Source organism: Pollicipes pollicipes, unplaced genomic scaffold, assembly GCF_011947565.3.
Source record: "Pollicipes pollicipes isolate AB1234 unplaced genomic scaffold, Ppol_2.1 Scaffold_3087;HRSCAF=3621_pilon_pilon_pilon, whole genome shotgun sequence".
Lineage (NCBI taxonomy): Eukaryota > Metazoa > Arthropoda > Thecostraca > Pollicipedomorpha > Pollicipedidae > Pollicipes > Pollicipes pollicipes.
In genome coordinates, this window is record NW_023596225.1 from 19,536,513 (window position 1) to 19,548,998 (window position 12,486).

At 51.2% G+C, this 12,486-nt stretch overlaps 1 protein-coding gene across 1 annotated transcript; it reads left to right on the top strand.

Moving 5' to 3' along the window:
* Window positions 1-1,097: 1,097 nt before the first annotated feature.
* On the top strand, window positions 1,098-4,971 carry Dpm3 (Dolichyl-phosphate mannosyltransferase subunit 3). Its single transcript, XM_037212662.1, has 3 exons — window positions 1,098-1,247; window positions 2,278-2,355; window positions 4,213-4,971. The coding sequence occupies exons 1-3, from the start codon at window positions 1,098-1,100 to the stop codon at window positions 4,969-4,971; spliced, it is 987 nt and encodes a 328-aa protein (XP_037068557.1).
* Window positions 4,972-12,486: the final 7,515 nt, after the last annotated feature.

Consider the following 12,486-nt stretch of genomic DNA (forward strand, 5'->3'; position numbering starts at 1 on the left):
TTTTGCTGATTCAGAGAGATCTGCACACTTGCCAGGGGCCCCACATGTTAACCTACCTGGTCATTCCCAGTCCTTCAGACAACCACCACATGGGTCTTGAGTTCCTCTCTGTTGCTTGGAGGAGCCAGCACTGTTGATCCTGTGCAATTTTACATCAATTCTTGGTTAGCAACACAGTTGCACTCAGAAGAAGCTAGTTGCGCATGAGCTTATGTCAACATCAGGTAGACATAGTTTGACCAATGCCACATCAGACAGCTTTAAAGTACATAAGTGAGGGTGTGTAAATGGTCTACTCAGCCAGAGCATTTCAGTTGTTGTTGGCCCGGACAACATGGCTTCATCAGATGGTTGAAGTCGACCTCTGGTTTGGCAACCCACCGTGAATGAATGCTTTTGTCCGTCAAAGGCTGGTTTAGGAACAAGACTGTGTTGTCCAGTTATTTGCATCCAGCCAGGTTGTTGTAGAACTGGGTCATGTGCTTCCCTGTTGTTGGTATTGAAGTGATGGCAGCCAAAGGATCCTCTGCCTCTATACAGCACATGGCCAAGCTCCTGTGCCAGTTGGTTGCCTATTGCTGCACCATTTCAATCCACCTCTGGTCTTGCTCATAGAATGGCTACCATGTGACTACCATGCTCCAGAACCATGATGTGAAGTGATAGAACATGACAGGAACGCATGTGGGGAGGGAGATTGGTGTGGCCCAGTTGCCAGAACAATCATCCTTGTTGGCAAAATGAAAACACCATTGAAGCCTGAATGGAAGTGGGTCTCACCACTGAAAAAACGTGTCCTACCACAATTTACCTGCAGATGGGACAATCCTATGAACAAGTGGTTGTGTTTTGAATATCTGCGCTGGAATGTGTGTTGTGCTGATATGAGAATTACATGTGCAGTATGTCACAGTGATGCTTGGTACTGATCCCTGGACATTGTCCTAAACACTGCAGTGAAGAAGGGATTTCATTTAGAAAGCGTTTGGCCACCACAGCATGTGATGCCCCCCCCCCCCCCCTCCACATCTTCAAGTTGTCAGCATGACTTCCCTGTTCGCGCATTTTGTGCTGACCTTGTTCTTGATGTCACCAGTATGACGATGCTGATGCGCTGGGTGTTTATGGCGGCCGTGATCTTCGGCCCATGGATGGCCATCTTCACAAACCGATACCAGTCGCCTTGGCTGGACCAGAACCGACAGATGCTGCTGTTCTACCCCTTTGTCCTGATCGCCGCGTTTGGGGTGAGACTTATATATGTATATGACATTGCCTGCCTGGAATATGCAGTTTGAGAAAGAAATGTGTCATACAGGTTTTTTGGTTGGCTATGTTACAGACAGTAGTCTTTTAAGGATGGCAATCACCTCTGGATGTTTTCACCAACACCTTCCACAAGCACTGTGCAGTACCAGTTGTTTCTGTGAGCAATGCAGTAGTGATTTGTGGGGCACCTAAAAGGCAAGCAGCCATATGAGTGTTATAGTAGTTAATATCTATAAAAAATTATCAAAGAGATTAACAGACCCACCACAGTTAAAAGTATAATCATTGCAGTCCTCGTGGTGGCTAGTAGCTAGCTGGAAGACATATGTTAAATATTCCAGCCTGTCAGCCACAGTGTGTCCTTTTTAATCTTTGGATTAGTTGATGAAGCTTGGGTTTATATACACTAAAACATTAGTCTGTGTCCTGTCCTCTCAACCATCTGACTCGTGCTGCTTTTGATTTTAAGGGAGTGTTCCACCTTTTTTGTACTCTTGTGCCTTTGTACTCACTGCTTTCATACCAGTGACCCGGATTCAGTTGTCATGTAGTCCATATTCTCTGGTCTCAGTCCACATATAGCAAGCAACTTGCAATGTGACATTTCTCATCATGTGGCAGGATTTGAGTGCATTTATATTTTTCCAGAAAAAGTATTTTGGCGAAATGAACCAATTGTAGTATCGTGTCCTTTGTTTTTAGGTCTGAAACCTGTCAACAGTGTTGTTAGCAAATTTATGCTTAATACATACAAGCATGCCATTCCCTCGGTTATGCTGGTCGGCGTGATGAATTCCGAACCTTGTACTGCTCAGACGATGCTACCACTTTTTTGGATGGTGCTTAATAAGCATTTTTCAACTGATAATGTAAACCTCATATCTAGTACCACGAAATATGGTACTAGATTTTAGATACTAGATTTGTGCGGTTGAGACATTAAGGGATATAATCGGTCGCTGTTCAGCCTCGTTCGTGTCAAGCTCTTAACGACTTTTCTTTTCCCAGGTGTATTCTATTGTCGTGATAGCCTGGCGGGTGTACAATTTCAACGACTGCGAAGAGGCCGCCCTGGAGATTCAAAAGGTAAAAGGTCTCATTTGGAGAGCAAGTAAAATGAAAACCAGCTCGTAAGATATGACCTTACACCACTCTATGCTGCATTTACTAACATTTAGACCTAGTTTCTCTACTTACCACTGTACTGGCATTAAACTGCATGCTGTAGCTGCAGCCTATGCGGAATCCGAGCCGTGTACCGGTTAGCGTGAATAGTTGAGCATGTGTGGCAGATCCGATCGGCAAATGCGATTGGATGCTGTCATCGGACGATACACTAGCAATAACAAACCCAATAAATCAAAACATACTGGCGCCCTTACCTGCTACGGATTTTAAAAAGAAGATTCCGCGAAACCGAGATCTGTTTCAGGGTGAATTTATGTGAGCAGGCACTGCCGCGTGATCTTCATGCATACGCCTTAAAGGGAAACACCCCACCTTTTATGCATTTTTCATTTATTGTTTCATCAGACGCATGCAATTTGATCAGTAACACCAGTTTTTGCGAAATCCTCTGATTAGCGCAGAATTTTGATTTGAAGTGGCCGGCCCTGCGGGAGAAATATAATGTGGTCTCCTGCTCGCCGCTATAAGAGTAATACATTTAATTTCCCTTGCTTTTTTGGACGAGTGTGTTCTGCAATATTTGTAATACACTAGTGTGTCAAAATGTTTGTGTGATAAACGCTATGGAAAGCTTGAAACACGCTTAGGCAAAAAGATAAGCGAACAAGGATCTATTATCCCGCGAATTCAACGAAACTTCAGTTATGGCTTCGTGTTCTCCCCTATCGTGGTTAACAGAGTGGCTCTTCTTGAGGCGCAATGTGGCTTTGAGAATGGAGGATCACATGATCCATGTGACGCACTGGCTCAAACTTTAGCCAACGAGTTTCTCGGCAACAAACCTGTGCCCGCTGAGCTCATTACAAACGTCCTCTTATTTGCGCCAGTAGGGATGCGCAGGGTGGTTCTCATGACGACGGTGGTCGGGAATGCGAGGAGGAAGCGTAGTGCTGTTACGAAGTGCTGACAGGATAATGTGGACCCAAGGATGGTTACAATTGATACCATGATTACGTCTTGACGGTGGTGCAGTTTCACCACCCAGTGTTGTTATTTGGCATAACTGGTCCAGAGGTTTCACAAGAGTATGTTCTTTGAAATTTGCCCCAAAGGTCTACGGCCTAGGGCCTGACACTGCCTTTAAGATAGATGCGTCCACCGATTGCAAACACCGTGTTTCTTTTGCAGTAAGTTGTTCTGGTCGCCGATGTTAGGTTACCACACGCCAGGCAGCCTTGCGCGCCTCCATACAGTCTGTGATCCCTGGTCCAGCGGCACCTGTTCATGTAGTCGTGCTGGGAATATGAGGCGCCACCTGACAGCAAACCCGATTAAGACCAGATGTCCGAAAAACATGCGCGAAAGGCGTTCCGAAACGATTTGAACGTGGAAGCAACCCCGAAGATCGCCGTGGCATCTGTCCGTCTATAACTGCCCTATAAGCTCCTGTAGCTGAAAGTTGCGATGCCGCAACGAATGGCCTCTCTGGTAGATAGCCCACGGGCCGGGATCACTGCCAGCGAGTGGACCATCACGACAACTGCGGTCTGCTTTCAGCCCGGTCCGGCGACTCCCGCAGCCGGGCCAGGGCTGGGTGACGCGACGACCCGAGTGCCCGCCGAACGGGCCGCGGCGAGGCGCCGCAAGAAGGGGCCGCCGGACGCGGTGGCTGAGGTTCGGGAGCCGGGCGGCGCGCGGCGCCAGCAACAGGAGCCGCCGGACCCGATGGCTGTGGTGGCGCCGCCGGCCGCCGCGGGGCGCCACCAGCCGCTGCTGCCGGCCGCCGCCGGGGACGCGGCGCCGGCCGACCTGGAGGTGACCGACCCGGAGTTGTACCGACGCCGCGCTGACGCGCTCCTGCAGGAGATCAGCCTGCCCTCGGAGGCGGCTCGTGCGGAGCTGTTTCGGCGCACGCGCCACGACCGGCAGGCGTGGTTCGAGGCGCGGCGCGGTCGCGTCACGGCCAGCGTCTTCAAGCGGATCGCCGGCATGCGCGCCAGCACGTCCTGTCGCAGCGTCGTCGAGACCCTGCTGTACGGCGCCGGCCGGGAGCTCGACACGCCGGCCCTGCGCTACGGCCGCCGGCACGAGGAGAAGGCTATCAGCGCGTACGAGCGCGAGATGGGCTGCACGGTTCAGCGGCCGGTGGGCCTGGTGGTGCACCCCCAGCACGGCTTCGTGGCCGCCACGCCTGATGGTATCATCAGCAATGAGCACATTCTGGAGGTGAAGTGCCCGTACCGGGTCGCGGATGCGCGGCTGGAGGCGCTGGTACAGGACGGCAAGGATTTCTTCCTGGACGAGGAGATGAAGCTGAAGAAGAATCACGCGTACTTCGCTCAGGTGCAGTGCCAGCTGGCCTGCACGGGCGCCCGCATGTGCGACTTCTTTGTGTGGACGCCCCGAGAAACGGTCTGCGATCGGATCACGTTCGAGCCGGAGTTCTGGAACTGGCGTTTGGAGCGCGTGCGCGAGTTCTACATGCAGTGTGTGCTGCCCGAGCTGGTCGACCCGAGGAAGATCCGTGGCCTGCCCTTCAGAGAGCGCACGTGCTTCACCGCTCTGCAGAAGTAGTCGGACACCTGGAGGAGACAGTCTGCCGTTCAGTGCCGGGTATCACTTATAGAAAGTGAGGGGACCCACTCATAGAGTTTAGGTCACCGCGTGACCATAAGATGGCTGTGGGTGATATTTCTACGCAGCAGGTACTGCATGGGATGTTCATATGCGCGTTGTAGACATCAGCTTTTCAGCATTTTGCACGACATTTAGAAGCTGCTGTGCCTGGAGTCGTTCAATGACGTAACCGGGAACTCGCCCTGGTGATGTCAAAGCGGATCACAGCGGTCTATCCCAGCCAGTTTTGAAACAATCACAGCGTGATTGGGAAACTTTCGAATCCCAAACGGAAAGCCAGATCTCTTTTCGGGGTGTAGAAGGCGTTCAAACGATTCCATCGCGACGTGGCAAATCGTATTTTGCCACATCGTGGTGTGGTCGTGTGTCAATACACTACCCGACGTAGTTCAGTCATGGGTGGAGGACGGTGATGTACGCTCACGTTAAGTCATCATGTGAGCTATGGCCGTGAGTTGCACCGGCATTTTTCTCGAGCGGAGAGGGTCGGAGGATTTATGGTGTTGAAGTCGCGTTTGGGATTTCAGGCTGTGTACAATGCCGTAAAGGGCGTTAGATGGCTGTGTGATTTAGGATGCTAAAGTCGAGTTTGGGAGTACAAAGCATCAGCTATGCCGTGAGCTGATGTTAAATGTTTTATGGTGTTTTTTTTTTTAAATCTGCATTGCGATGGCCTTTTGGTCTTATGCCACTTGTCTTGTAATTTGATACAAGGACAATATTTCGAAGGAAAAACAGCCAATCTCAACTTGTGTTTTGTGTCGAAATCCAGTCTTGCCAATTTTCCATAGAGATTGAAAACATGCATCGCCGTCTGCATATTTTGGTCTCATATATTAAGATGAAACTATGTGCACACTGAGACAAAACAGTATCTGCATATTAAGATAAACAGTTTATGTACAAAGTGCAACACCACCTTCGGCAAGCCATTCGTTTCAGTCGGAATGATTAGCATGGTAGTGATGGTAGCAATCATACCCTAAACAAAGTTTCCTTACCGCTTTGGGCGGTGAGCGTGATGAGCGCATGCCCTGGCCGCGGTGTGGCCATTTTAAACAGACAGCGGCCGTCTTCGGGATCGGGGCCGAACATGTGTTTCGAAGTTTTCCCTTGGTTTTGTGCGCACCAAAGTGTTATTGTAGTACCGGTGCATGATACACAAAATATGTTTTAAAATGGGATTACATCTATGAATAAGAGCTTTGTATACGTATTCCTTTCCCGCGCCATTGTTTTTTATTTCTAACGGCTTAAATTCATTATAAGCAGGTTTAGCCCAGGTACCAAAGGCGTTGCCGACAAAGGTTCGCGCGAAGGCGTACTGGTACCCAGCAAGTAAAAGTATGACCTCCACTGCTCACCACACCAATATATATATATATATATATATATATATATATATATATATATATATATATATATATATATTGGTGCGTGCGTGCGTGCTTGCATGACCTTACTGTACGTAGAACTAGAACCGTGGTACATGTGGAAGGGCGTTGTGTGGGCCAGTATGAAATACTTCCATTCACTGATTGAAAAACGTATCTGGAAGAAGGTGTCGCACCCATTTGACATACGTTAGCGTAGGAAACACGTGTGCGTAGCAGTATACTTAGTTGATACCAAATCGCTGGAATGGTTTTATTGTACTTTATGCTTTTTTGGGCGTAGTGTTTATCCTCGCCGCTAGTAATTAGCGCTTTTGTTCGCTTCACCTTTTGCTATTCTTCCCATCCTTATGCGTCCGAGACACCCTGAATGCTCCGTAGGTGTGATATCGTTTGGTTGGGCCATGCGGCGCTGCCTTGATGAGATCTTCCGCTAATTACCACAATTGTGCTTTGCCAGCTGTAAGATGTGATATGCTCTTAATGTGGCCATTGCCTCAGTTGCCAGTACGTTCCCAGCAGCATGCTCCTATTACGCATTGCTAATGCCCCGCGCGTGATAAGTATATGGTGCTCGTTGTCACTAAGTCACTAAGCATATACCCATACCTTCGCAATGTTCGAAGCGATATACCATACCGGTATATGCCTACCCATACCTTTTGTCACTAAGCATATACCCATACTGGCCCAGCTCCGTGTCCCACCTGGAAATCTGGCCTCTAGCTCTGGTGTGAGCTAGTCGCAATAAGATGTTCGGAAACAGCCTTGGGTAACTGCTTGGTGACGATTGTTTCAAAGGCATGTATTTTTAAGTTCACTTAACCAATTATGCAGTCCAAGCAGGTTTTCAGGTGGGCAGGAGATCCGTGCATGGAATGCAGGCGCCGTCGCGTGTTTTGCCATACCTGTCATGCCCTGTTTTTGTACGTTTTCCGCTGGCCTTTACGCATGGAGGTGTCGCTGCTGTCTTTTTCTCAGATTTAGGCACTGCGCCACTTAATGTCTCAGCCAGACCGAAATTAGCTACTACGATGTGGTGTGTTGTATATTACACGCATCAGCAATTTGTACTGGAACTCTGTCGTTCGACCTCTAATGCTCAATAAACGTTGGTGATAGACCCTGAAACAGGACATGTTCTGAGTCAGCGCGGCCAGGGGAAGGCTTGTGGAATACTGGTGCATGGGTGTGGTTTGCTATTCGGTTTGGGGGGTCCAGCCCCCCCCCCCACTCCAAATTTCAGATAGTTGGCTGAATCGGTGAAGAAACCAGTTTGTTAGTGTATTTAAGGGTAGGCTGCGTTCTTTCCCTGCTCAGACCCCCTCCCCAAGTCATGTTGCGAAACTACGCCCCTGTTCTGGTGCTGATCTGACCACTGTGCGTGACGCGGCGCGAGCAAATAACAATTTACCGATGAGGTTAGAACGGCCTGGGGCTAGCGTTGGTGGTGGTCGGCTCTGCACCCAGGGCAAGTGAACACTTGAAACTGATCCGCTTCACTTGAAATTTGTCCCCTCTGCGCCATTTGAAACTTATCAGAGCAGCGAAGAATATCGGCTGCCGCGTGCTAATCGATTGGACATCTGCCAGTTGTGAGGGGACAGGCAGAGTGAAAACCAAAATATAGCGATCAATAGAGCCCACAAGCAAGGGCCTTAGAAACTGCATAACAAGTTGGGTGTGGCTCAAGTAGAGGGTTCCTGCGCGACTGTTAGTCCGTAGCATTGCATAAAGAACAGCGGGAATAATTATAAGCGACCGCGCAGATCATCAACAAGTGGGATAGTCGTCAGCAACTCTTTCAATCGGCAACGGCCAGACCAGAGCCAAAGCAGTCGAATCAAGCGTACTTCCCGACAAAAGCGTACGATGTGTCGACGGCCTCTTGACGAACGTCTTCCCGACATGGAAGAACAGAACCAAGACTCAACCTGGCTTAGTTACTCAGCGCTCGACTGGGGTTAATGAATGACGTAGTAGCATAGGGTTCCTATAGACACGCAAACGCCCTGGTTGGTGGGAGCACTGGGGTCAGATAGCCCTTTATGGAATCGTTACACATATGAATAAATTGCGACAATGCAACTAGAATATGGGCCTTATGATTAATATATATATTTTTCCGGACCGATAAAGGGTCTCTCCATTGCAACGCAAGGCCTCCTATTTCAGAAAAGACCCATTATATAGAATGTGCTCCATTTGAGAAAAGGGACTTCTCAGTTTATAACGTGAGTCTTCGTAGCCAGCAAAGGGCCTGTTGAACCCACAACGGGGCCTCCTGATCTAGACAATGTGGTGCCTAAATCATAACGCCGATTCCTTGGCAGAAAATGTGCCTCTTGATACGAAACGGGTCTACTGGGCCTGATTTTCTCTAGCTCATTTATGCGGTCTCCTTGATCCAAATTGCTAATATGCGTAAGCTTCAAAGCAAGAGCGTAGTTTCGCTAGATGACTTGGGAGCAGTGAGGAACCCACGCCGAAACACGCGACAAGCGGGTTTCTCCTCGGATTTGCCCTAATTTCAACCAAAGTTGAGGGGGGCGAGGCGGGGCGCTGCAGGACATCCTGCAGGACATCCCCACACACCACACTGAACAAGAAACTACACCCTCGCTAGGAAGCTTTAAGTAAAAGAGCTCCTCCAAAGTTTGCAGGGAACAAAAACATCCCGTTCCGCCCGTTACCAGTAGGGAGGGGAGACATTGCTCCCGCCCCGCCCCTCCCCCTCCCTCCCTTACCACCATCTGCTTCGCCGCCTTTGCGCGTTTGCGCTGAGATTAAACGCCGCCTAATGCCCCTCAGCATGCCCCAGCCAGTGTCAACACACGCTGACTGCCAGACATCTGGACTGTGGGAGAGGGCCCTTGTGATCCCGGGGGTCCACAGTCAGGCATGGCACCCCGCGTGTGCAATGGTCGACGGTAGTGAGCCGCGGCACCCCGTTTTTCAGCAAGGAGCAGAGCCGTCCCGCGCCGCGGCCTCAGCTTGGCATGGCGTTGGACGGCGCTCGTGGTTTGAGTGTGAGCACTCCGATGCTGTGTTTGGTTAGCGGCGCGTCTGGGCTACTGACTTGGAATGTTAATTTGCTGATTTCCCCCTCCAAAACGCTAACAGCGCGGTTTGTTTACCTTTGACGTCATCTGTCGCCGCTAATTGTGCTCGCGGCATGTTTTTCTTCGGCGCGCTGCGAGCTTTGCGACGGAAGCGGTGCCTGTCCCGCCTTTTTCATCTGTATCCGCGTTCTGTTACAGTGGATTGGAAATACCGCGCCCACACATAGCTTTATGGTAATTCTACAGATCTATGAGGGCAGTCGTGTAGATCAGATATAAAGAGAGGTATGTGCTGGTGGACGAGAAGCTCTACTCTATCAAGTCATCTATTACGTCCCTGTTTAGGTTAGTGGTGCTAAAGTTTTTTCGGGGGGGGGGGTGGTCATTAAATTGATACGTGTACTTAGTAGATCAGCTCCGCCCACCCACCTTGCAGCCCAACTGGGGAACGGCCCACTCACTCAGGGGGTGTGGTACCGCCAGGCTACCGCAGTACTATGCGGGGCGAACGACGCCTCCCACACGGCAGGTATAACCGGGGAGACTCCTGTCCGTCCTGGAAGGGGTCTCTGTAAAGCGGGAGCCGGTTGTCCCGCAGGGGTCACCGGCGATCCTCCACCTTGCTTCATCCTGCGTCCTCGCGACCTACCCAGCCTTGTCCGGAGTTAGGCTGCATACGTTAGCCACGGGTGAGGCCGAGAGCCCGTAGGAAGGGGGACCCCGGCCGGGTAACCCGCGCATGCGCGGTTTAAAGCTCGGCGGTTGGCCCCCAGACGCATGCACGTCTGCCCACCCGTAACCCATTGTCCTTCATTCCCACAGCCCTGGAATGATCATTTCTGGTCGAAAGGGGCTCTAATACAAAAGCAGGGTACCGGCTTTGGCTGGTGTAGGGGGGCAGCTACCCCTCGGGTCCCAGCTCCGTGAACGGGTGGACAGCGCAAGCTGTTCATTTCAGGGCCTGGCGACCCCTGCCGGTACGTGAGCTCCTGTTCGTTGTCTTGCCGCTTTCTCTCCATCCCAATCGCATTCCGGCGTCCAGCCCCTGTCGCCACTGTCTCGTTCTCGTTTTATTGGGGTCGCTGTTCCCCCTTCTCCCGCGTCCCGGTTTATCATATCCTGTGGGCTGAGGACGCGTTCGCACTTTGGCCAGATGGTTGGAGGGACGCTGGGGGCCGTAGCGTCCCTTAGTGGTTCTAAGGCTGGTCCACCTCGCGCTGCGGCTGGGTGCTCCGTGCTGGTCTCCTTGTGGGGCGCCTGGCCACGCCAGCGGCGGAAGGGATTAAGGGGCGGCGGCGCTGGACCACGGGCGGGACGGGGAGGGGTCTCTCCGGTTACATCTGGCAGCACCACCACCCCTGGGTGAGTGGGCTGTCCCCCACTTGGACCCCGATGTGGGTGAGGAGCCTCGGTGCCGAATGATAAACCATACATTCATGGCAACTTCTAACAAAAGCCAAAAACACCCGCGCTCTTAAGAGGGGGGGGGGGCAAAAGGGGGGCGAACTAAGGTTGCACGGCATACCGCATTTGCTATGTTTTCACCTTCGTCGACGCTAGCTGAGCGTGCCTCCTGCGTGCCGCAACACCACGGATTTGCACGCTTTGCTACGTTATCACAGATGTATGGGGACTCAGCGTGATGCAAAGGAAAGCCTTGATATAATAAAGACAGGCCTTCAGCTGCTATTTTTTGGGTATCATAGCTATTGTGCTGAGTTATAGATCTTCAATAAACCAGGAGCCAGGAGGTACTGGTTAAACGACGTTATAGACCAGACATTGCTTACATGGACAGTGCTCAACAATTCAAGCTGTACCCGATAATACTTGCCCATTTGCGCATACTGAGACGCCTTGTCATCCTCTGCACGTCACGCATTCTGGCATGTGCCATGTCTGCTCATATTCAGCCCCATCATCGGTTCGGCGCGGCTTTGACGCCGGTGCAGATGTGGTCACGGCGGGCTGAAGGGCTGGCTGGCTCCGTGCGGTGTACAGACCAAATCTGGGCATTTGCGGTGCGTTGGAATTCGTGTCCAGGGCTAGATGGGTTCGTAGAATTTCGTATTCGAATTCAGGAATCAAATCATTCAGTCAATCAAATCGCTTTTATTATTCGAATGTTAAAATCGATTCATTGGACTAGCATAACGCGATGAAAGGAGGACGGGTCATTCATTCCGATGCGAACCAGCATATGCTCATTCCATTCAGTTCATCTGAAGGAAGTGTGAGCCCGGCTGATGTAAAGCTTTTATCGCAAACTGATGGCTTTCCGGATAAGACGTAGTTTCTAGGATCATTCCTGATTTCAGCGTTGAAATCCTCGTTTTTATGATCTGAAGGAAATGTGAGCCCGGATAGTATGTTAAGTTTTCATTGCAAACTGATGACTTTTAAGACTCGACATCGTTTTAGGATCATTCCTGGTTTCCGGTATTGAAATTCCAATTTTTATTATTTGAGGACCCGCAAGATGACAACCTATTCAAATCCTGCGAATGCGACCGATCAGCAGCAGTACAGCGTGCCTTACGTCAGGCGTTGTGTGCGCCAGGATGGGCGCTCTGACGATCTGCCGGGCGCAGAGACGGCAGCTGCGGGCCGCTTGCCAGCCGCCCCGACGGCGCGCCGCTCGGTGCCCGAGTGGCGCCGCCGTCCCGGGAAATCCGGCCGCCGTATGGCCGCGCCGGGACCGACCCGGCGCGCCCGGCTGGCGGCGGTCTGCTCCGCTCCAGCTGGCTCATCATGCCAGCTATGGTCAACTCTGGTCAGCTGCGGTTAGGTCCGGCCAGCTGCTGTCAGCTCCTGACAGCTCCTGTCAGTTCCAGGCAGCTCCTGTCAGCTCCTGTAAGTTCTAGGCAGCTCCTGTCAGTTCCAGTCAGCTCCTATCAGTTTCAGGCAGCTCCTGTTAGCTCCTGTCAGCTCCTATCAGCTCCCGTTAGTTCCAGGCAGTTCCTGTCACCTGTCACTGCGGTCGCTTCTTCAGCTTT

Excerpts from the sequence above, each read along its gene's own strand:
- Dpm3 (XM_037212662.1), top strand. The coding sequence starts at position 1,098 with ATGACGATGCTGATGCGCTGGGTGTTTATGGCGGCCGTGATCTTCGGC. Across the intron at positions 1,248-2,277 it reads TCCTGATCGCCGCGTTTGGG|GTGTATTCTATTGTCGTGAT; the intron begins GTGAGACTTATA and ends TTCTTTTCCCAG. Across the intron at positions 2,356-4,212 it reads CCGCCCTGGAGATTCAAAAG|GTGACCGACCCGGAGTTGTA; the intron begins GTAAAAGGTCTC and ends GCCGACCTGGAG.